General features: G+C 35.1%; 1 protein-coding gene across 1 annotated transcript in view; it reads left to right on the top strand.

The window, feature by feature from the left end:
• The window catches only part of LRP1B (LDL receptor related protein 1B), a 1,882,572-nt gene that overhangs the window by 1,827,685 nt on the left and 29,222 nt on the right, over nucleotides 1-25,665 (top strand). The window contains exons 85-87 of the mRNA XM_042948663.1: nucleotides 13,120-13,294; nucleotides 18,072-18,176; nucleotides 19,044-19,157. Coding sequence (XP_042804597.1) covers nucleotides 13,120-13,294; nucleotides 18,072-18,176; nucleotides 19,044-19,157 — 394 coding nt within the window. The remainder of the gene's footprint in view (nucleotides 1-13,119; nucleotides 13,295-18,071; nucleotides 18,177-19,043; nucleotides 19,158-25,665) is intronic.

Below are 25,665 nucleotides of genomic sequence, written 5' to 3'. Positions count from 1 at the left end.
GCTTTGCCTTCAGTGGTCCACTTCTGGAGGGGCCCTGTGGCTCCATCACTAGGAGGGAGGCAGACCCATCAGAGGGATGTATCCGCAGAAGCATAGCGTTAGGTGTTTGCGCGGTGCAAGCAAGTTCCCTGACGGGAACTGGTCCCATTTGGGATTTTGGCTGGGGAATGGGTGAGAGAGTTGGCACTGGCCAGGGCCTTTGTTCCCCGCCAAGCTGAGCTCTGTCTTCTGGGGCTCAACGACTTTCCCTCTATCCCTCTCGCTCTCGGAGCAGAGCTGTTGACTTACAACATTCCACATGTTAAGTCCTGCTGGCTGTCAGTACACACTCTGTCCAGCCCCTCTGCTTTTGCAAGTCAGACTCGGGGGCTCTGCCTTGCTGGGCGGGCTGCCCCTCCACCACCCGGCTCCCTCCCACCAGTCCATGTAGCGCACACTGCCCCTTCGCCCTTCCTACCCTCTTCCGTGGGCTTCTCGTCTACGCTTGGCTCCGGAGAGTCGTTCTGCTAGTCTTCTGGCGGTTTTCTGGGTTATTTAGGCAGATGTGGGTGGAATCTAAGTGGTCAGCAGGATGCGGTGAGCCCAGTGTCTCTTACACCGCCATCTTCCCATAAGCTCTTTTAGAATATAGCCAAACTCATAGCTTTTGAGTCCCAGAGTGCAAAAGGCCAGAGAAAGATGGGTGGATTTGTAATTTACCTTAGGATTATGTAACCCATCAGATAAAGAAGAGACTTCTGTTTTAATCAAAACAGTGCATTAATAATAGTGTTTATTTGTTCAGTATTATTCTCATGAATGAAAAATATAATTACAAGTTTGATTTCAATAAATAAATATGTTTTAAAATCCATAATTTTCCAACAGATGAAGTAACAATAAAGAACAAAAGTTAAATAAAAGGAGATTTTTCAGGATATAAATGCTAATTATATGAAAATTAACTATTAGGAGGAAAAAAAACACATTTATTGAGGGTTGCCACCGGAGAATCAGATACATCTTAAGTATAAGACACTTTGAGAAATAGATTGATTTGACTTGATTCAGAATAGTACTAGAAGATTAATTCAAAAGTCAAGTAACTGAATTTGAATTTTTAGATTTACATTATCATTTGAATATCCATGACTAAATCCTTGGTAACAATATGATTTAATTTACAGTTTGATGAAATAACTTGTACTTTATTAGTTTTTAGAAATGAGAAAAATCTATATTGTAATAATCTGAGAGCAAGCTTTTCTTAAAAACCAATTTATATAAATAATCAACATAGTGGCAGAAACGAACAAATTGGTATGGTGTGACCATGTAATGAATGACACCTTATTTAACTAACTACTAAATTATTGTCTGAGTCCAAGAACTCATGACACTTCCATGGTACCTTCCAGACCACAAATAAGTAAGCTAGAATTTTTCAACTCCAGATTTCCTGTTACTGACATCTTAGTGTAGATACTTCTTAGTATAGGCTTCTGATTCTTTTAAGAGTATCTTGCCCAAATAAAACAAATACATAAAATGTAATTTAATTTCAGTAGGTTTCTGGATCTTCACTGAAAATACTAAGTTCTCTCTTCTGGAATCTGTCAAGCTGGAATCCTGATGTGAGGAAGAAATTTTTAGAGGTGATAATAGGGAATTAAAAAACATTTTTTTTCAGACCATTTAAAAGTATATAAAGTAGAAATCGGTAGAGTTACAAATAGCATTCTACAACTTTAGATTTCAGATTATTTTCATCATCATAGTTGACACTCACATGGTTTATAAAATAAATAATGATAATAATTAAAACTATCTGCTTCTCAAAGTTGGAAGTTTCAAGTGAGGTAAAGTCCTCTGCAAATTTTAAAATCAAATGCCTTTTTAAAAATTTTAATTTTTTAAAATTTATTTATTTAGAGAGAGAAAGTGAGAGCATGGAAGAGACTCAAAGAGAGAGAGAATCCTAAGGAGTCTCTATGCTGTCAGACCAGAGCCCAATTCAGGGCTCAAACCCACCAACTGTGAGATTGTGACCTGAACTGAAACCAAGAGTTGGACGTTTAACCAACTGAACCACCTAGGCACCTATAAAATTTTCACTTTAATAGATATTCTGAGTGCCTATCATTTATAATATGTAATTAAAATATGTTATAATATGTGTTTAAAGGTTATATATATTTAGGTAATATATAATTTGGGTAATAAAAAATAGATGTATTCCAAATGGCTCACATGAGCAGTCCTCTCTATAAAAAACATTTATTAATTTTATGGCCTACATGAATATGGTTTCAGATGTTTTTTTAAAATAACTTCTGAAATGATCCTAAGTGCAGAATGGAATTATATATTCCATGAAAGTAAGTAGATCAGACCACTGAAGAAAATAATTTCTTGCATAGGTATACTTCCAAACTCAGATTAGTTTCTGACTACAAAGTGAAACCTACTGGAAGCTGAAAAGTTTAGTCTAATTCTACAGAATGTCCCCTTTCAGAGAAGTTGGCAGGTCACATCCTTCTTTCACATGGCAGCCTAGAGTGTCTAGTAATTGCTTCTTTGATGTAGCAGCTGAGTGTTTCATGCAAGGACCAAATTTCCAGGGGTCCTTTAACTGGGACTTGATGACGTCTATCTTTGCCATCTAATTCTCCTCTTTCATCTGTCACCTATTTATAACTGCATTTGGGGTTTTAAAACTAAAAAAAAAAAAAGTCAGCAGTATGCCTCTTGTTCTCTGTCTTCTGAAGTGCCCTGCTTTCCAATGATCATTCAGTTTGTAATTCAACAAATATTAATAGAGCATCTAATATATGCCAGCCACTGAAGCTTAGGATTTAGTCATGAATAAACTGAAAACTGCATTCATGGTGTACTGTAGTATTTATAAATAATACACAAACATGTTTGATGTCAGGTGGTGATAAATGCATGGCAAATTAAGAACCTAAATAGTGTCCCAATGAGAGAAAAGTCAGGGGGCTACAGAAGGAAAACGCATTTGTTCCTGAATCAAAAGTTTCTTGCTACAGTACCTTTTACTACACTGTGTGCATAAAAGAGTAATGATTTTATCTCATCTTTATCTTAAGGATGTTGTGGAAGAACAATACTCTTTGTAAACAAAAAGGATCTTGGATTAAATTATGTTACTAACTAATTACAGCAATTCAATGCATACTTCTAATCATGTTAAAGGTTAAATGCTACTAATAATGAAATTAAAGTGATTTTCTATAACCTTGGAATTATTACGGGTCTCAGTAGAGAGCTGATTATTTTATATCAATAGTAAGAAACTTGCACATTTGAGCAGCAAAAATCTTTTACAGTGTGCTACATATTAGGCTCCCAAGTGACCTTTTCAAAGTGACTTTCTCAGTGTTTTAGTGAACTCTGATTAATTAGTAATCACTTCTATATAATCCATTATTTTCCTTCCTGCTATCACACTAGTGTAGAAACCTTTCTCTATCTATATTAATATCAATATATTGATAGAGAGAAGTACATATATATTATGTATTTTGCAAAGTAACATATTGAAGAAAAACTAGAAAGGAGGTCACATTTAAGTATATCAGAAACCCTTACTTTGATATTTACATGTGAAGTGAGTAGCTTGGAAGAAGGAAGAAAATAAGGATGGAAGAATGAAAGGGAGAAGGGAGAGATGTATGCACGAAGGAACTACGTAAGTTTTTCTAGGGTGACCTCATTTTATCCCAGGATAATGATCCAGGACATTCCCTCAGACTACAGCATGGAGAGGATAATTTTGTTCATGGTACTACCATCTGAGAAGATCTTTTCCATGATTACCTCCTGTCCAGCATTCTTCACCTCCATGAGACCCTTTCCAGTTTTCTAAAAATGAGTTATTACTTTGTGCTCTGAATTTTCTTTTTAAAAAATATTTCCATGTGCTGATTAGCCAAATCTTTTATTGTTCTTGATTTTTTTCTCAAACATGTTAGCCCTGAATGTTCTATCAAAGCGTGAGAATTCTGAGGGCATAAGCAATATTAACCCAATAGATACTATTGACATGGTAGATGTTGATAAATTTTAACAGTTTGAAATTACTTACACCTTACTTAATACATACTCCATGCCTTAATGAAGAAATCAGGGACTGAATGTGGTAAATGGCTTATTTATGGTCAAAGATGTCCCACCTTATAGGAGCATGCTTCATTCTCATTGTTTTTTAAGCCATCTTCTGCTTATTCACTTATTTGGTTTTTGTTAGCCTCATCTTATAAAATCACATGTAGCTGTCATCTGCAAGTCAGCTTGCTTTCAAGTCTCAAATGACTCTCTACCACTTTATAAATAGTTACTTGCTAAACCTTTTATAGCTGGATTCTTTTAAGAATAGAACACTCAACCCAGAAATAATTACTTGCTAAAACCTTTTATGGCTGGATTGCTTTAAAAAGAGAGGAACACTCAACCCAGAACATGATTTATAAACAAAAGTTATAAAGGCTTCTCTGATATTTAAAAAAATATTGCCATGATAGTTTTAGGAGTTAATTTTTGACTATTACTAAAATGATTGATGCTATCATTGTTAATACGCATTTTGAAACAGCAATCTGTCAAAGATTTATTGGTGCTACTTTCAAAATCTCTCCCTACATTTCTCGCTTAAATCAACAGTTTGATAACTTGGCTTCCTGAATTTTACATTTTTCTTTTACCTGGATACTCAGAGATGGCAGTGTTTGCTCAGAATGGATTTTATTCTTTTAAATTTTTCAGTGTTCTCTATAGAAATATTTGGGATCTATTTCTATTTTTAGTAATAAATTAGAAAATGCTAATTTTCTTAGACATGCTTTCCTGATGAAAATTTATCAGCTCTAATCAGAGTTTTGCACACATTTTTTCCCTAGTGAATATTTAATTGGCATACCTGGATTCAATGTTTGCCTACTTTATTAAACTCAGCTCTGAAATTGGAAGATATATTTAGGACTATGCAATAAGTTTAATTATTAAAATATCTTAGGTTATGTAAAACATTTGAGGACTGTAAAAAAGAACAACTTTCATATTTCTTAAATCTGTTTTTCTGTTTCATTACATAAGCCTTCAAAGATAACAATCATAAATTCTAAGCAAATTTAAACAAGTTACTTTATGTCTTCTGCCTCCTAAACCGCGCTATATGAAAAACTGACTTCAGAGAAGGAAAGGCCACAATCATTCTTATTAATATATTTAAGAATCTTAGAGCCTTTCCAGAATCCTTCTAAATGTTTTCATCTTAAATTAGATGTCAGTAAATGTTAGCACTTCAGACATGCCTTAGTTTATGATTTCTTGGCTGTCATTTTGGCTTCTTATTTGTGTGGAGGGACTCAGAGTTGATCCTTCTTGATAATGAAGAGATCACATGGAGTTTCCTTCAAAGAAGAGAATCTAGGGCTGTAAACCGATGATCAGTGGCTGGAGAGGCAAAAATCCAACTGAGGTTGGGTGGGAAGCTGACAATGATGCGTGAAATGTGAACGTGTGGATGAGCTGTGGGAGTCCGGCTTGAATTCCTGAGCTCTGATATTGCAGCTTGTGGTGGTACCAAGTAAGCTTTCCTGGGCCTGCTGCTCTTGCTGTTACAGGGCCCTTTATCAGTCTGCCTGATGGTGAGACCCCCAGATATCTATGTACATGGGGACTCTCTTAATTTTAGATACATATAAGGGAAAGAGAACACCGAAGATATTTAAAATTACTCTCTAGAGGTTTGTGTGTGCGTGTGTGTTTTCTTCTGAGCAAATATACGAATTATTACATAAGAAAAAAATAAGAGTTTACTCTTTACAATTAAGCTTATTTGGCTTTGAAATTCTGTTCTCCCACTTATTGTTGTATGACCTTGGCAAGATGCTTATCCTCCTTGTGCCTCAGTTTACTTACCTATAAAATGAGAATAATACCATATAATGCATGACACTACAACAAAGAGATGAGCTGTCATGTAGAAGACAACTACAATCGAGTATTTATCATCATCATAATCATCATTCCCGCCGTTTAATTCAAAACAGGCCCTAGTTGGCCTTGATGCTATAAAGGGCATTGTTGAGGACAGGTGGGGGAGGAGGGAATCGTGATATAATCTTAGACGCATTTAGTAATACTGTCTCTGTTCAAAGATGATCGATGGGTGTATTGGATAAATCTGTCAAGTAACTCAGATGAGGTCACATTGTTAGCCAGATTAAGGACTGAATTTAACCTCCAAATCCTTCATGTTCTAGCCAATGATTTTGTTTCTTTTTCTTATTATGTCAGCCTAGCATAAGTATTCATCAAAAGTTTATAAAATACCATTGTTGGCTGTCTTCCACATTTTATACATACATAGAAGCTGCCGTAAACCTCCTTGTAGAGAAGATATTAACAAAATTCATAGAACCTACTGCTCCTGGGATGCAATTAAATATCAGTGAAGGTGGAGTGTGAATTGCACTGAAACTTGAGCTCAGTTGTAGAATGCCTGGGGATATACACTGTGGATAATTCTACCTAGTCTTCTTTGTGAAAGTAATACAGCCCTACCTTCTGGTTTATTGCTGTTGCTGATGTTGTATGTGCAGTCCTAAATTACCAAATGCTTACTTAAATTATGAATCTTAAAGCCAATTCACATATTTTTTTAAAACCAGGTCAAAATTAAGTGAGGTAGAACAATTGATGTATATACATGTAATTGTATAATATAGTCTCCCCTATATGACTATCTGTATTACCAATTAAAGACTTTCTAATTTCTGCATTATTCTTCCTATGTTCAGCTTCTGTTTAGGTGGTATTTAACGTTGGTTTTGTTTCCTTTAAATAAATTTCACATTCCACTATTACAATGTGAATAGCCCAGTTGCAAATATGAGTTAATGGCTAAATAGTCTTGGCAATTACTTTTCAATAGAAAGAAATATTTGGGAAAGAAGTTAAATGCAGCTAGAGATTTTATAAACATCTGGCTCACCATGAATATTCATAAACTTGTATATATAACCATACAGCTCATATTTTTATGCAGTCTATTAAGATTCTCTAAAAAAGATTAAAGGAAGAAGTATTTCCTTATATTTCTGGTTGCTTGAAAAGGAAAGAGAAAGACAGAGTGCAATAATGGTATCCCTTGAAAATTATTTTATTTCTGTTGCAGAAAATAGCCACTCACTTATTCTCCAGTTACTATTCACCTAATTACCATATGAATACTCTGTAATTATATATCCATCGTTGTCCTTTAGATTACATGATTGTGTTTAGTGCTACTGTGCAGTTCTTAGTGTAATTACCCTACAGAGGTTATAACAATTTTATATTGTGAATATAAAGTGTTATTATATAATTTCATGGTAATCTCTACTTTCTTAGCACAGATTAATTACATTTCATTATTGCTCCTTTTTATCATATGTGGAACATATCAATTGTTATGCCATTCAGGTCAGTAAAATGAGTAAACCTTATGAGGTGGAAGCTTTCATAAGAAGGAAGATTTTGTTGGTAGTCGTAGTTACACTCTCTTGCCACAGCAGATATTCTTCAGATCAGTTTTGGTTCCTTTTTTCTTCTTGTCTTAACCTTTCAATTGGGTTGTCAGCTCTCAGAGACCTGGTGGCCTTTCTCGTATTTCTGTCCTCTTCCTGCAGCTCCCAGTATACAATTAGGCAGATGCATGTTCCTCAGCAAATAATCAACTATGGATCCTCCACTTACATTTTATTGTCATGGTTAAATTACTCATGTTGTTTAAAACAGAATCAACCATATTGTTCTACCAGCCTTCCTGTCCATAAATTCAAACTGTTCTCTCTGAATGCTTACTGGTTCATCTGGCTAGACTTTTCCATCTTTAACATTTGGTTTCTTCCCCATTTCATGCCCTCTAACAAAGTGAGAGTGTTCTCACACTTACATTTCTTTTAACTTGTCTTCTTTTCCTCTACCACATTTTTCACTTTATTTCCAATAACTATTAAGCCAAATTTAAATTTGGGGGAAAAAACAGATGGTTTTGGGGGGAGAAGGGTGTGTGTGTGTGTGTGTGTGTGTGTGTGTGTATCTGTGGATCTGTGCTGGAAATTAGAAGACAGTCCCTTTGTTGTACACCTTGGTGTTAACCCATCAGCAATATCTCTACCTCTTTTTTTCTCTGATAGGAATCATTAGGTTTTTATTTAGACTTGCCTACTGCCTCATGATCAGTAACAAGTCATTTAGTCAAAGCTGAAAAAGAAAAAAAAAAAAAAGCAAAAGGCTATATAACTTCTCAAGGGTAAGGAATAATTTGTAGGAATAATTTGTAGGTTTGTAGGAATAATTAAGAGCCATAGTGACACAGGATCATTAAAAATATTGAAATATTATGGGGCACCTGGCTGGCTCATTCGGTAGAACACACGACTCTTGATGTAGGCGTTGTAAGTTCGAGTCCCATGTTGGGTATAGAAATTACCTAAAAATAGAATCTTTAAAAATATATATTGATAAATGTTACTTAAGAAAATGCATATCTATTTTACAGAAAGATGACTTTCAAAATGGTTTTAGAGCATTTTTGTGCTTACAGTGGTAAGCCCTATGCGGTAACTATTTTTTAGTGCTCTGGGATAAGAAAAGTGTTCTTTCAGGAAATGCTAAACTTTTCTGCTCATTTCAGAGCTTATTAGGTCAGGGTGGAATCCTTAGAAACAAAGCGAGCAAGTGCATACCAAGGGAGCCTGCTCAGGAGCCTTCTCATATACCATTCTTCATACTTTGCTAAATTTCTGCTGGATTGGGAAGTGCTAATGAAGTATTATTTTTATTAGGTAAATACCTGAAGAGAGGCTTAGAATTTAATATGAGTGTGTAGTAATTATTTGGGAGTGTATAGAGAGGTGACACTGGTGAAAATACTGTACACATTTATTCAGGTTTTGCATAGGTGCTTATAATTCAAAGTGGGTTGGAACTGAGAAGACAATGAGAGAGAAATTAGGTGGTTCTCCAATGACTTATACACTGTTGCCGTATACTGAGATAATTAGAACGTGAACTCCTATTAAATAAAGTTACTCTAATTAGATAATTAGAACGTGAACTCCTATTAAATAAAGTTACATTCTCCTGTGTTTAGGAATCCTAGAGTTAGAATTGAGTAAATAGGAAAGTCTTTAAGACAGAGAGAAAGAGCGAGAGAGAGAGAGAGAGAGAGAAGGGGAGGGGAGAGGAGGGGGGAAGAGAAGAGAAGAGAAGAGAAAGAAGAGAGAAGGGTGAGGGAGGAGGGAAGGGAGGGGAGAGGAGAGAGGAGAAAAGAGAGGAGAGGAGAGGGACAATATGCATGCAAAGAGAGTGAATATTTTGGGCCCTAGAATCCTAATAGTGGTGTAGAAAATAATCCAGCTGAACCCAGAACTCCAGCAACTTCTACATGCCCCACATCTGAAGCCTAAGAGTGAGAGATAGAACATTTTCATAGAAAGGCATCGGGAGCAACTCTGGCAGGGTCGGAGTATAGTGAGCAACTCTGCCTGAATTTCAACATAGCATCAAGTATGAAGCATGTGAAGAGGGGAAAATGAAATGTCTTCCATTTGAATATCTGTAGAGAAAGGGTTCTGAGTCTAAAATGATTTCTGCCTATTTTAGAAGGAAAAACTGGTATGGCTTAACAGCATGCAATTTAGAATTATTTATTAAAGTGCAAATTCTATTATCTGCTTATTTCAAAATTTTATCTTAAGCAAATATTTCTTTTACATTCTTTGGATTCCACTTTTATGCCATGAGGCCAATCAACTGCATTGAATAATGTGCATCTGACATGCTAGGAAAAAATATTGAAAGCATTAAAGGTTAGAGAATTTTCCTTAAAGCATAAAAAGTAGACCATGAATTTCTTTGAAAAGAAGTGTTTATAAAGAGAAACCTATTTAGCCTTGTTAGCAAATTAACCAGAATTTTTAAAATATTCTACTTGTAGCTTATGTGCCATTAGATTAGAAAAAATCTTTTTATTGAAGCATAATATAAATAGAAATTTTTAAATCACAAGTTTACAGTTCAGTAAATTATCACCAGGTGTACAAACCAGCATAAACCAACATCCAGGTCAAGAATAAACATTACTGGTACCTCAGATGTAACTTGATGTTCTTAATCACTATCCCTTCCCTTCTTTCCAAAGGTAAGTCCTTTTTGACTTCTAAAACCCTAGATTAGTTTGGCCTTTCTAATTTTATAGAAAAAAAAATAGTGTGTATATTTTTGTGTCCAGTTTTTTTCTCTCATTGTTTTTGTGAGATTCATCTATTTTGTTCCTTACAGGCTGTACTGCTTTCATTTTTTATTTGTCTGTGTGTGTGTGTGTGTATGTATATATATATACATATATATGTATGTATATACACACATATATATGTATATATATATATTTATAGGTATATTTCATTGTATGAGTGAACCACAGTTTATCCTTTCTTCTTGCAATGAACGTTTGGATTATTTGTAGTTTGGGCCCATTTCTAAAAAGGTCACTATGCTTATTATATATATGTATTTTTTATGCACATATGCATGCCTTCCTCTTTGATATATATTTAGTGCAAATGTTAGGTCATAAGGTGTGGGTATGTTCAAATTTAGTAGATACTGTCATTGTTTTCCAAATCAATTGAATCAATTTATATTTCTACTAGTAGTGTATGAGATTTCCTGTTATTTATTGTCAATTTGGTGGGAGTTCAATGGTATTTCTTTGAGATATTTATTTGTATTCTCTTGAACACCAGTGAGTTGTGTATATTATCACATCTTTTTAATCTTAGTCTAAAACAGATTTAATTTATGTACCAAAATTACTTATAGTTAGTAAGTTATAAGTAAGTATTTAACTTTGCCCTTTACCACTAGAGGAAAGTGAGAACTGTTCCTTACTACAGTGTACTGTAGGGCAATCAGCAACCATCAAAATGTTAATCCATTATTTTCTACTTTCTCATGTCTTCTCAGTAATGTGGTTATAAAAACAAAATGGTCCAAAAGTTTAGATTAAAAATTACATTTTTAGTAGGGCTCACATACTTAGTTGAGAAATAAACTATTTTAGGTAAATTGAATCCTTTTGCAAATATTAAACAATGTAGTCGCTTTGCTAATCAGTAATATTTGTCTCTGTGTTATTTCTTATGTGTTCCCTAGTTCCCAGATTCTAGGTCCTCAACCAGTTCCATGGGAATCACCTGGGCCCCATTTCAGATTTATGAATTAGAATCTAGGCATGGGTGGGCAGTGGTGACAGGGATGAGCACTGGAATTTGCATTTGCAAATAAGTTACCTACCTGATTTTGATTAGCTATCCACTATGGATAAGACATAACATGTTGATCTTGTTAGGCTACATCAACTAACTTCTATGTCCCATCAGATAACTGAACCAGGATCAAAGGGTGACATTGGAAGCAGTTGGGGAATGATCTGAAAGGAGCTCTCTATCAGTAAGAGGTGCTGAACAATCTGAACTAATGAGAGTTGTTCTTTAGAGATTTCTGCCTTGAATAGGAGAGATCATCATATAGACTGCCGAGCATACATTCTTCATAAACAAAAACAGAATGTGTGATGGTGCATACTATAACTGCCAAGCCAATAACTGCAAACAGACACCATCATGGACAGATACCACTAACACTGACTTAGTTCTTACATCTTCAAGTTTCTCACCTTTTCAAAATGCTACTTTTCTTAAATATAGCCAAAACCATGTGAATAGGCTTAAGCATTGAATCTCAATGAGGGTACTTGGCGTAATGCAACAGCAAGCAGAAGAATGCTTGAAATAAATTTCCATAAATATGAAGCAAGCCTGTCAATAAATTTAATTTCTGTCTGATTTAATAAAGGGCTAAATATACAAACATGAGAGTTATAAATTATGTTTTAATTTTCTTCACCTACTATAACTGTCGTACAGCAGGTTAAAGTTTATAAATTGAGATTTTTATCAGAGCTAATCTCATTTAACATCGCTTCAAAATTAGATAGCTAAAAGGAAATTGCAGCTTCTAAACACAAAGTGTGAGGTAGATCTAATCAAGTTCTTTTGCCTAAGATTATTGTATTATGAATTTCAATATTTTGAATGTTATAAATTATATTCACATATAAACACACATAAATACTTGCTTTTCAAAAGACTGAGGCAGAATGTCTAGTTACAAAGATAGATTGGTTATTGTATCATTAAATTGTTTTTGTTTTATTACATACACTAGGTATAGCAATATTTGAAGAAATCTTCTTTTGTAGTTGAGAAAATTATCTATAATGTTCATTAGGAAAGATGTTTTAAAACAAAAGCCTCACACTCTGTTGAGGTTTTCCCTCTGACTGGGAAGTCAGGCTCTAAACGAGGAAGGAAACAATAGCCTAAACTTCTGTTTACTCCTTACCCATGATGGATCAGTTTCCCAGTTCACTTTTCTCTTGATGTTCCATGAGAGGCACATCTCTGTGTTTGCTCACCTGCCAGGGCATTCGAAAATACTGGGCCTGTTCTGCTGTGTGTAGAGGGTGACTTCTTCACACCACACAAAGGGCTGATGCAGAGGCTGGGTCCCCCACCCACCAGACACTACTCTGTTCTCGAGATGAAAAGAAGTACAAGGAAAGGAAACAACAAATGATGCTTAAAGAAATCTTGAGTATTTCTGCTCATTTCAGAATAGTTATAGTGCCCATTAGAAGGAAATGAAGGAAACTTGTTAGCTTAAACTTTAACATTCAGAACCAAAAGAGTTTCTCAGTTAGCATTATATCAGTATAACTCAACATTTTTTTTTTTTAGCCAGATGAAATGGTGTGTGGCTGGCAAAAAGAGAAATCAATAGCATTATTAAAGAATTCTAGTTACATGTAATTACAAAGTGATTTTGTAAGCTAATCTACTTATTATTAACCATTTTTTATATTTAGATGTTTTCATTAATTTACTTATTTTTGTATTTCTTTAAGAATTGACTGTTTTTAAATATTAAATGAAATGGCAACATGTATTGTGACTGAAAAAAATCATATAGTATAATTTCTTTTTCTCTGGTGTGCGTTCTTCCTAGATGTTTGTCACCACTACTGTGTGAATTCTGAATCCTGTACCATCAGGGATGATGGAAGTGTTGAATGTGTCTGTCCAACACGCTATGAAGGACCAAAATGTGAGATTGACAAATGTATAAGGTGCCATGGGGGGCACTGCATTATAAATAAAGACAGTGAAGATATATTTTGCAAGTAAGTGAACATCCAGCTTAATTATAAAAGCATTTGAACCCAAAAGGATGTAGCAGTTCAACAATAAACATGAAAAGAATGTAAATTATTTTTATCCTAAAATTCTTTTAGTGATCATTTCATCTTTGTTTGTTTGTTTGTTTGTTTTTGGTTGTAGATAAAATTCAGTTCATCCCAATTGACTGAACTTATTCAACGCCTATTTTGTGCAGCTGGGGAACATGAGAATTCATCATGTACTCATGTAATGATGTGGTCAGATTATTATATATATAGAATATTCCTAATAGTAAGCAAGAAATAGTGAGATGCAACATACCTTGAAAAATCTATATGCAGTATCCCTAAATTAGAAGAGCTGAGACTTTTGTTTCATTATTATCATTTATAGTAAGTGTTTACTTTTCTGTTGTTAGAAAATGTGCCTGTGGGGGAGGAACAAAAGACTTGTCTAATGGAAATACATTTTTTAATTTAGGTTTTTAATTTGACTTTAAACATTATAGTCCAAAATAAGTAGAAGTAATAATGTTCCCTAAGAGGCAACTATAATAAAAATTTCCAAGTTAGACTTTGGTTACATTGCCTTTTGCCCTTTGGCTTTAAGATCAAGAGAATGGAAAACAGAATTTAAAAAAAAAGAAGAAAAGAAAGAGAGAGAGAAAGGAAGGAAGGAAGGAAGGAAGAAGAAAGGAAAGAAAGAAAGAAAGAGAAAAAGAAAGGAGAAAGAAAGAAAGAAAGAAAGAAAGAAGAAAAGAAAGAAGGGAAGAAGGAAAGGAAGAAAGGAAGAGAGAAAGAGGGGCGCCTGGGTGACTCAGTCAGTTAAGCATCCAACTTCAGCTCAGGTCATGATATCACGGTCGGTGGGTTCGGGCACCGGATAGGGCTCTGTACTATCATAACAGCTCAGAGCCTGGAGCCTGCTTCAGATTCTGTGTCTCCTCTCTCTCTGCCCCTCCCTGGTTCGTTCTCTCTCTCTCTCTCTCTCTCTCTCTCTCTCTCAAGGAATAAACACTAAAAAAAATTAAAAAAGAAAAGAAAAGAGATCATGGCAGCTAAAGGGCAATGCCATTCAGTTTCTATCGTGAAACAAGTTTATGCCACTGAGGTTAAAGATCAGTCCTTACTCTGAGCTTCTTTCAACAACCTCTTAAAAGAAGAGCCTTTAAAGCACTGGACTCTATCGCTTGCCTTGGTTAGGAGTATAATAAATGAGAATATGAGATGGAAAGCGTGCTGTAAAGTGTTCATGCTGTGGCTTCCACCGAGACAGCTCTGCGAGGGTGCCAGCCCTGAGTTATGTCGCTCTGCCAAACAAGGCCCAATAAAATTTTATTACAGACAGCGACAGTTTTTTTCTTTTTTATTTACTCTCATTTTAGAATTTACTCTAATGATTTGTGTTATAATTATGAATGACATTTACTCAAACCCTCAAATTGGGTCATTTGAAAGTACATTATTTTTTAAGTAAAGTAATTGAAAATATGACTAATTATAAATATGTGCCTTTGATAAGTATATAAAAGCAAATGCATTTTCATATAAACTACCAAAATCATGTTTGCTCACTAAGCTCATCAGCTCTTTGTGATGAAACTTTATCATGACAGAACTTTGTTTCCATTAGCGGGTGTACGTTTTTCTTAATGTCCAGCGCACTGCATCAGAAATGCACTCTAGGGGAGTCTGGGTGGCTCAGTTGGTTAAGCATCTGACTTCAGCTCAGGTCATGATCTCACAGCTTGTGAGTTTGAGCCCCATGTCAGGATCTGTGCTGACAGCTCAGAGGCCTGGAGCCTGCTTCAGATTCTCCCTCTCTCTCTCTCTCTGCCCCTTCCCTGCTCACTCTCTGTCTCTCAAAAATAAATAAAGACATTAAAAATATTTTTTTTAAAAAAAGCACTCTAGGGTCTTGCTTACAACTCCATTCCATTCACACAGGAAATAATAGACTCTTATCTAAGACAGGATATGAGTTGCAATTTCCTTCCCACTTTACCTTGAAAAAGCTCAAGAAGAGATACACACACCATTTCCATTACAAGGGGGAGGTCCATGTGAAGAAAGAAGGGCAGACTCTTTAGGCTCTCAGTACAGCCTACTATACAGAGGAAATTGACTTCACCAAGCTAGAAACACCAGAGCCTCATATCCTGACTTGGCTGTGGAGATCCAACATTGTAGTTCTTGACTCATAAAAGATCCTTTTGGAAAAGTATGTGTCAGATGGATAAATAAGAGTTACTGACAACAAGCAGACAGTGGAAGTTTAAAACCAGGAGTATAATATTTGGTCATTATAGGCTGCATAACATCTAAGCATGATAATACAAACAAGATTTGGTAGTCTGAAACTTATTAGACAAGTTTGTTTTCATTTTTATGATACTTTTCTTCTTGGCATTAAATGAAGTTTACAGTGGTGCTAGAATTTCTGTCACACAGCTAAATAACTGATACCAAAACAAAGCCACAACTGAGTTAAAGTAAATCTTTTACATAAATAGGAAAATTGAAGCCTCCATGTATTCATGTGATTCCAAATAGGTGTGTTTCTAACACACAGTCTATGAGCTGTCAACTACAATAGACACTCTGTCAAGGATAATAAGTATATTCTTTAAAAATGGAGCTAATTGTATATTTTTCTCTTATGTGGAAATCTAAGTAAATATTGATGAAGAAAGACTCGATCATAATTTTGAATAGCCTAAATAATACCTTTGCAATGTCCATTGTTATGGGAATTTTTTCTCTGTACTGGACAACTGGTAATTAACTTTTGGAAAGTGATGTATCACAAACTCTGTGTGTGTGTGTGTGTCACTTGCCTCTAAGAAATAAAATGATGAAAACCCATGTTAAAATATGAGCTGAACTCTGATGCATTATAATGATTTGAGTAATTTTTAGTTTATATTTGAAATATATACAAATTTCTGTCTTCAATTTAGGATTCAAACAAAACCTTTAGAAAGAGAAAGGCAACATCTTTTATAACTCTTGTTAGAAGGAGTTTAAAAGCAATGAGTAGGATATTTTTATCTTTAAAAGCTGATATTTGGTGTATAGTTATCTTTTTTTCTCAGAAATTCTTTAATGGATAATGAGCTATTTTTTCACTTTGACATTGTCCTTTTGATAGAACAGAAACTGTAACTTTCTGCTCTTTGATTTTCAATGAGGCTGAGATGGAGGGCAAGGAACATTCTCCCAGATCCGTTAAACCTATCAGATACCAATACTGTTAAATGTATACTTGACTCACTTAGTGTCCATATTTACATGCCTATAGATTATAAAGGCATTCTCTGTTAAGTCTTGTAAACTTTAAACTGCTTCCTCTCCATGTTTGGTTCTACATTCACATATTTCCATTTTATATCCAGTACATAGTTGACTCATTGCTTCTGTTCATCTTGAAAAGAAATGTGATTTTAAAATCTAGGCTCTTAAAAAAACATCTTTAAATTAAACACCTGGGAAAGTAATAAGCTGTGTGGTGTATTTCCTGCATCCTTATCACCTACACGCCATAAAATAAATATTCACAGAATAAATTAACCAGGACCACCAAGTAATCATTTCAGGCATCCAACCGATGGATAGATGGATACTCTTTGATGGGTGTAACACAATAGAAATCCATCGTGGAGACTGTCAAAGTGATCAGTGATATTGCAACCTGATTTATGTGTCATGCTTATGTCCAGATTTATTGTGACACCACTGATTGCTTCATAGCACCTAGTGCCAACATGGTCTTATAATCAGAATAGTGGCACGATCTGTTGTAATTCTGATTTGGGCCAAGGCTTGTATGAATCTATTACCCTACTTCTCATTCAAGAGACCTGATGATAATTTGGAATGACTGTGCACTTTTGTCTGTTCCCCCAACAATTTTCAGTGTCCAATCTAGTAGTATTTATTTAGATAAAAATATAACACAGCAAATAAGAAATTTCTGTATTTTTCCTATTTTAACTGAGCTTGGGTTTTTTTGTTTGTTTGTTTTTGTTTTCCATGTAGCATAAACCATGGTGTTTATTCTTATCTCAGATAATGTGCTGTAAATTAGAATCCTTCCATAAGAAAACCTACCTCCTTACCCTATTGCCAAATTATGTATTGTTCCTATAACATTTCTATTTTTACAACGAACTACCCATGATCTTGTGTGTGTGTGTGTGTGTGTGTGTGTGTGTGTGTGTTAGAATAAAAACATTGACTTTAATTACAGTACATAATCGAAGAGAAAAGGCGACTACCGGATAATCTTATACTTTCTTACAAAATCTGGAATCTGAAACTCTTAACAGTGTTTTTGGACCAGATTTTCCAGTTTACAACAGATAGCTGAAGCATTTGCTTCCAGAATATTTGATCATGGGGTTTGTAATTCACACTGATGTCACCAAACCCTAGTTAAATGAAAAGGGAATAAGATACAAATGCTGATGTCTCCCTGCAGTGTAAGTGATAGACATTAGAGCCTATTTTTTTACACATATCTCTAACTATATTAAAATTTTATATTAAGCAAGTGGGTTGAAAATTTAAAAATTACCAAAAGAAAAAAAAATTGTTATCATTTTGTTAAAAAAAAAATCTTTGCCTCCAGGAAATCTGTCTTTCTGAAAACTTACTTTTAGCCAGGCACACTCCATTACTTCTCTATGATGAATATTCTTATCTGCAGAGAGTTTATGTCAGCTTTCGACAATAATGATGCCACTAACAATGAGGTTTCTTTTTTCCTTTGTTGCTGCAGCTGCACTAATGGAAAGATTGCCTCTAGCTGTCAGTTATGTGATGGCTACTGTTACAATGGTGGCACATGCCAGCTGGACCCTGAGACAAATGTACCTGTGTGTCTGTGAGTATTATATAACTTTGTGGGCTTGTTATAGTATGACTTTGTATGTACATGGAATCCTTCCTCTATTGTTCTCCTCTCTTGGAGTAATACATTTTAAATGAATGTTTCACGGACATCTCTGATCAAGTATTGTCCCTCATTGGCTCATGTGCTACAGAATCTCCTCCTTCATCAATTTGCTAGTGATTTCATAAGGAAGAGCTCATTCAGTTCTTAGCATCATACCCATTGAAGACATTCATAGATCTTTGAACTTGGAAATGCCAGGTAAAATTATTCTAATTTCATTGACCTTATTTAGATATGTGAAACCCAGACATAATCATATTTATGTATACTTGGTATTTACAGCTATCCTTTTAAAAAGAAACTGTGGTATTTTTTCAAATGTATAATGATGTTATTTGATATTTATATCAGGTTTAGAGTGTTGTATTATGTAAACCTATTAAGCCCCTGTCTCCTTTGGAGTACATTAACTTGAATCTGGGTTTCTGAACATTTAGAAAGTATTGGGAGATTCTCTGCTCGTGAGAAAAATCTAGAATTTAATATTTTCCCTCTTAAATACCTGACAGTCCAGAATGGACAACTTGAAATAAAACCATTTCACTTATGTGGTTTCTATTTTGAGTTTTCTTTGATCACTGCTTGACTAGAAGGATAATGCCCACATATGATCCATATCCACGATCTGTCCCCACCTTGTCAGAGTAGCATGTGATGAGTGTGAATGAGAGAGAAATGGACTTACTTGACAAAGTTTGATTCATATGTTACTATCTCTGTATGAAATGAACTTGAAACATATTTAGAAAAAAAGTCAGCTGCTTTATTTAGCTGTATTTTACTGAAATTCTGCAGATGCTCTGTGGGGTTTAAAAGTCAGCGCTGTGACCAGAAAGAGAACCCTTGTGATCACTACTGTCAGAATGAGGGGATTTGCACTTTAACTGCGTTTAATGAGCCGAGATGCAAGTAGGTTTAACCTTCCACTTACCACTGCGCTTCGTGTGACATCATTTCAGGCCACAGTTCATTGGTTTAAATCATGAACATCCACATGCATTTCACAGTGTATACTTAATCTCGGGGCTCATCTGTGTCACACACACACTTAACCTTTGCTTCGCTCACCAACAAGTGTATGCACCACAGTCAGCTAGAGTGTCTAGAAATATAATGGAGGGAATGAGAAAGCTCATGGAACTGTCTAATGAAAACACATTTGCTAGAATAGTGGCTTTTAATTAGAGAAGTGCAGAAGCAGGTGTTCTTAGACTCTATTGCTATAGTCTATACTATATTTGGAATGGTGGCTTTTGTTTAGTAACTGACTTTTAATTTCAAGTACTGATGAACCAATACATTATTTTGTTTCCCAAAATTTTACTGAGAACAATTACACTTACAGAAGAAATAGGTATGTGGTAAAAATTTTGTTTCCTCATAGTTTAAATCTTTTTTTTTTTCCTGACTCAATTTGTCAATAAAAAAATAAACTCATTTCCTCCGAGAAATTTCAGAGACCACCTTTGGGGTCAATGTTCATCACAATGGAAGTTATTTTTGCATTTTTCACTTGAGCTTTAAAGATAGATCATATCCGTGATCGCCTTTAATACTCAATGTCATAAACAGAGGCTGTGATTGGTATCTAATAGCTCCATGGTGGTGTCAAAGTGTACTTAGAAATGGTCTTTAAGCACAAGTGTATTGACACTCAGTTATTTCATTATCAGAACTCTATAGTTGTGTTCACAAAGATCTATTTTGTTATTCAAGAAAATGTTATTCTTTAGATTATAGTCCAAAAATATGGGAAATGACTGAAGTAATCACATAGGGAAAAATGGTATTCTTTCTTTTTTCCTGAAGATATTTGAATATGTTAAACTAATATCCCTATGTAAACTACATCCAAAAATATCTCTTTAAATTTTAGTCTACAAAATGCATATAGACGGATCTGTTGAGGCATTGACGCACTCCTCAGCTCATACTCAGGTTTGTACCTTGTGCACATGAAGACAAGAGGAGACTCTTGTTCAGTTCTGCCTCTACCTGGATCCATCCTAAATTTCTTCAGTCATTCAGCAAATATTAATAGACCCCGAAAGTATGCTAAATCCTAGACAAGTGAAGATGAATGAAATTTAGCCCCCATCATTAAGGAGCTCATTAATTATTGGGGTTAAAATGTCATAAACAGCTAATTAACCTTTAATAATGTAGGCGTGGCCACAGGAAAAAGAGAGGGCAATGGACTCTTAGCAGGGCAAGTGATTTGTTCACAATGAGAAATGAAAGCTTTACAGAAAAAGGCAATCTTTTGTGGTTCTTGTAGTTCATGAAATTCAGTAAGGTTGGGAATAGCATTCTGAAAAGAAAGAATAACATAAGTAAAGACATGGTTGTGAGACTTAATGGCCTATTTGGGGAGCTGTGAGTGGTTGAACATAGCTAGAATGAAGGGTGACTGTAGTTGGGAAGGAGAGGGGATTGAGGACACAAAACTGGAAAGATGAGTTGGGATCCTATTTATGTCAAAGTTAGGGGATTACATAGGACCCCAAAAGGAATGAGTAGCCAAAGAGATTTGAGGCAGAGGCTTGAGCTAAAGGAATTGGCTTTTGAAGGTGATGCTCATTGGCATGTGGGGGAGAGCACTGGAGATCAGCTGCAGAGACCCCATAGAAGATTTGGAAATCCTTGAGGAGAAAAGTGATGAGAGTTTCAACCTGGACAGTGCAACTGGAAGGAAGAAGAGCAAGGTCAGGAGATTCATGGATATTTCAGAATTAATAAGTCCAGAGTGAGCCTTGACCAAGCATTGATCTAGGTACTCATGTTACTTCATTTCTAGGATACCGGTAATGCCTGTTCTGGGGCCGAGTCTTCATTTGTCTTGTCTCTCTTGCACTATGTCCAGGAAAAGTACAAATAACATTTCAGACTCACCCTCCTTCCTCCCTATAAATGGGCCTAGAACATGCCTGCCCTGAGAATGCTCCAGTGTCCCTAGAATCAATATCACTCATGGGCACAGCAGCTCACAATAATGTTCTGTTCCATTTTTTACTCTTACCAAGTTTCATCAGAGGCACCTGACCTGTTAAGGTCTATAAGACTTATTCACCTATAAGACTATTTCATAAACACAGCAAGGAAAAAAATACATTAATGGAAAGGTTTATAAGAAAAATATTTTACTTTTGTGTATCTTTGTCTACATTTGGTTTTATGGAAATTCTGTCTGTGCCTTGGTTTTTTACTATCTAAGATTTATTCTGATGGTAGCAGTAATGCTTACTGAATCTCTCAAAAAAACTTAAGGTATAAAAGAAGCAAAATATAGGTAATGATATTCTGCTATCATCCATTCATTAATTCTTCACCAAATGTTTATTGATAACCTGTGATGAATGAGACCCTGTGTAAATTTGGAAGGATAATTAATAACAGCTAACCAACTTAGCAAATATTTTCTGCCAAGCACTGTGTTAAGCGCTTTATATATTTTATGTGAAGCTAGAATATTATGCTATTGTTATTATTGTGATTATCATTATTATCATCATCATGTAATTACTATCCCCATTTCACAGATGGTAACACTGATGTTACATGCTAGGAACCAGTGGATACCTGAAACTCAAACCATACTTTGATTCTAAAATTCATACCTTGGTTATAACTCTTATGCTGTACTGCTTTATGTTGTAGTAACTTCAACATGGTTTTTACCTTTGAAGAGCTTAAACTTTATTTTGGTAGATGAATGGGTTTACAAAACTTAAAATCCTATTTGACAATTGTAATAATTAAATAGATGATGGAGATTAAGGAGGGTACTTGTGATGAGCACTGAGTGTTTACGTAAGTGACGAATTTCTAACTTCTACTGAAGCAAATATTATACTACATGTTAACTGGAATGTCAATAAAAATTTTAAACAAAAAAGAAAAAAAAAAGAAATATGACTAAAGTGTTGTGGGAAAACATTTCAATAGAGATCATTTCATGATTACTTGTAGAAGAGAGAAAAGCTTTATAGATGAAGTGATATTTTCACAGTATTATGGGGAAAAAATGTGTAATAGTTTTACAGATAGGAAATGGCTGAAAAGCTTCCTTAAAGAGGAAAAGTTCTGAAAGTAAGGCAATGTTTGTTGAGAACAGAGCACATCCTACACAGCAAATTGGGAAGAGAGAAGACTAGAGAGATATGTTGTGGCCAATTGGCGAGGTACATTTTATGCCATGACACAAGAGTGGGTTTACAAAATGAAGAATAGAGGATTAAGGATGGATTCTAGGAAGTATCACTGTTTGATACTGTGTTATAGAGGAATCAACAAAAGTAAATGAGAAGAAATGGAAATTGGAGGGAACTCGTCAAAGAGTAGAATCCTCCAAGTCAAAGGAGTAGAGAGTGTCAAAGAATATCAACTCAAAAAAAGAAAGGAAGGAAGGAAGGAAGGAAGGAAGAATATATGTCAACTCCAGAAAGTTTAAGGAGGATGAGAATTTTAAATGGCTTATTGGATTTTGCCATTGGATGGGCATTAAGGGAGATGTTTTGAAATCTCTATATGACAGGAGAATATTAAGCCCTCTGGATATCTTTCTAGTAGTCGATTCTTCTTATAAGGGGAGCTTTTTGGAAACACAGATTTCAGCCTCAGATTTCAATTGGAAGCGGTCATGTACCTTTAATGAAAAGCTAGTATGTACTATTTCATCTAAAAGCCTTACAGGAAACAAAAATTGCTTTAAGAGATAAGATATAGTGCTTGCTTTAGTTTGGTTGGTAGTACATTTTTCTTTTTTTCGTAGAGTGGAAAACTATTTGAATGTGCAGAATTTACACACATTTGGAAAGTCTATATGAAGTATTCAGATCTATGAAGGTGACAGGTTTTTTTTTTCCACATAGAAATTTTATTACTGTATCCTTCAATTTAAGGAATAGATTTGTTTTTTGAAAGCCTTCACTTTTGTCTCTTGATGGCCATTTTCACTTATTACTATGTGTGGAGGAAAAAGAAAACTCCACAGAAAAGCCTACACAAAAATAAGATCTAGGATTTTTTTATGCATATTTGGAGAGAGTATTGATATTTTTTAAAGTAAGTATATCGCATAATGTTAAAAACCAAATTTAAAAAATCTAATGTGTGCTATTTTGACAATACTATATAAATTTTGTTGTGAGGATTAGAAATTATCAATAATGTGAAAAAGTGTTCAATTCAGTATCAAGTTAACTATGTCCTTCTACCTCTAAGATATCTTGCTAGGGTCAGACTTTTATTTGTATTGGGTTTAACTTTCTTTAAAACATAGACTTACTTCCACAGCATTATCTTCCAGCAGTATTTACAGTACATTTCATCTTCCAATAAAATCATGTTTATAGCTACTCTACTTCTCCTACCGCTACTCCTATACTTATATAGACGCAAGCATACATACAGCCTTGCCCCATAACCACAGGACCATTCCTCTCTTACGTGTCTTCACTCAGTTCATTGAACTGAAATGCTTCTCCTTTTTTTCTGCTTACCTCTTATTATCCCACTAGTCTCAACTCAGATATCATCTGTTTGTGCATATGGTAGTGAATAATAAATCTTAATTGATTCGGCTTAACTGAATTTCTCAAAAGGGAAGAATCAAAATTTAGTGAGGAAAAAAGTATTTTATAACATGTAGTATATATTTATATATTAAATATTATATATGTTTATATATAATTATATCATTAGTTGGAAGCAGAACCAAAAGGTGTGTGTGTGTATGTGTCAAAGAGTAGAATAAAAGTCATATACATATATTTTATATATATTTTGAAATATTTTTATGTATTCTAGAGAGAGAGAAGAGAAAGAAAAGAGAGAGAGAGAACCAGGAAATTCACTGGTGTAATATAATTCAATCGAAATCCAAAGGCCTGAGAAACAAGGTAGCTGATGATATAAGTCCGAGTCCAACAATATCTCTCTAGTCTTCTCTCTTCCCAATTTGCCATGTATGATGTGTTCTGTTCTCAACAAACAACACCTTACTTTCAGACCCTTTCCTCTTTCAAGGAAGGTTTTTAGCTGTTTCCTATCTGAAACACGTGACAGAAGAACCATCCTGATTTTCCATCCTGAAACCACGTGTTGATGTCTGAGGGCAGGAAAAAAATGGATGTCTCAGCTCAAGCAGGGATAGTGTATTTGCCTTTCCTGTGCCATTTTGTTCTATTCAGACATTCAGCAGATTGTATGATGCCCACCCTCATGGTTAAGGGAGATCTGACTCAATTTACCAATTAAAATGCTAATCTCTTCCTGGGACACCTTCACAGACACACCCAGAAATAATGTTTTACCAGCTGAGCATCTCTTAGCCCCGTCAAGTTGTCACATAAAATTGTAAATTTTGCTCTTTGTTACTGTTATGAGCTGGACTGTGTCCCTTCCAAATTCAGGTGTTGAAGCTCTAAGCCTCAGTACCTCACAATGAGACTGTATTTGGAGAAAGGGGCTTTAAAGATGTGGTTAAATTAAAACAGGGTCCTTGGGGTGGCCCTAATCCAGTATGACTTGTGTCCCTGTAGGAAGAGATTAGGACATAGAGATACACACATGCACAGAGAGATGGATTCTATATGGCTGGTGTCTTTATAAGCAGAGGATATTAGGATACAGGCACACAGAGGAGGAAATCATGTGAAGACAGGAAGAAAATGGTCTCTACAAGCTAAGGAGAGAGGCGTTAGAAGAAACCAAACATGCCAACACCTTGATCTCAGACTTCTAGCTTTCAGAGCTAGGCTCCACAGCAGACCCATCCCACTGAAGACTAGGAAGATATTGAAATGTACTAAAAAACTTCTCCTGGGTATAAATAACCAGTGTTTAAGGACTCAAGAAAAATATAAGACAATGAAGAAGTCAGGAATTACTCCCTTTAGAAATCTTCTTCCTGGGGTGCCTGGGTGGCTGAGGCAGTGAAGTTTCCAACTTCAGCTCAGGTCATGATCTCACAGTTCATAGGTTCGAGTCCCGTGTCAGGCTCTGTGCTGACAGCTGAGAGCCTAGAGCCTGCTTTGGATTCTGTCTTTCTCTCTCTTTCTCTCTCTCTCTGCCCCTCCCCCACTTATGCTCTGTCTCTGTCTCTCAAAGATAAATATTAAAAATTATAAAATAATAAAAAAGAACTCTTCTGTTGTCTGGATTTTGAATGCATATTCAAATCCTTATTCTGCTCACATGGGTCTTCTGTATTGATGGTACATTTGTTGGCTGGTACCATCACTATCAAAGTGAGACAGACAGTAAGGAAGTTCTGTTGATTCTACAAGATAAAGTGGAAAGAAAATGGGTTTTAGAGTCATGCTTACCTGGATTCATATAGTCCTTCCTCCAGTTACTTTTGGTGTGGCCTAGTGGCCAGTCTAAACCATAGATTTTTTTCTTCTTTAGGAAGATA

Source organism: Panthera leo, chromosome C1 (genome assembly GCF_018350215.1).
Source record: "Panthera leo isolate Ple1 chromosome C1, P.leo_Ple1_pat1.1, whole genome shotgun sequence".
Lineage (NCBI taxonomy): Eukaryota > Metazoa > Chordata > Mammalia > Carnivora > Felidae > Panthera > Panthera leo.
Note: the sequence above shows the minus strand (reverse complement) of the source record. Positions and strands in the feature narration are given on the sequence as shown.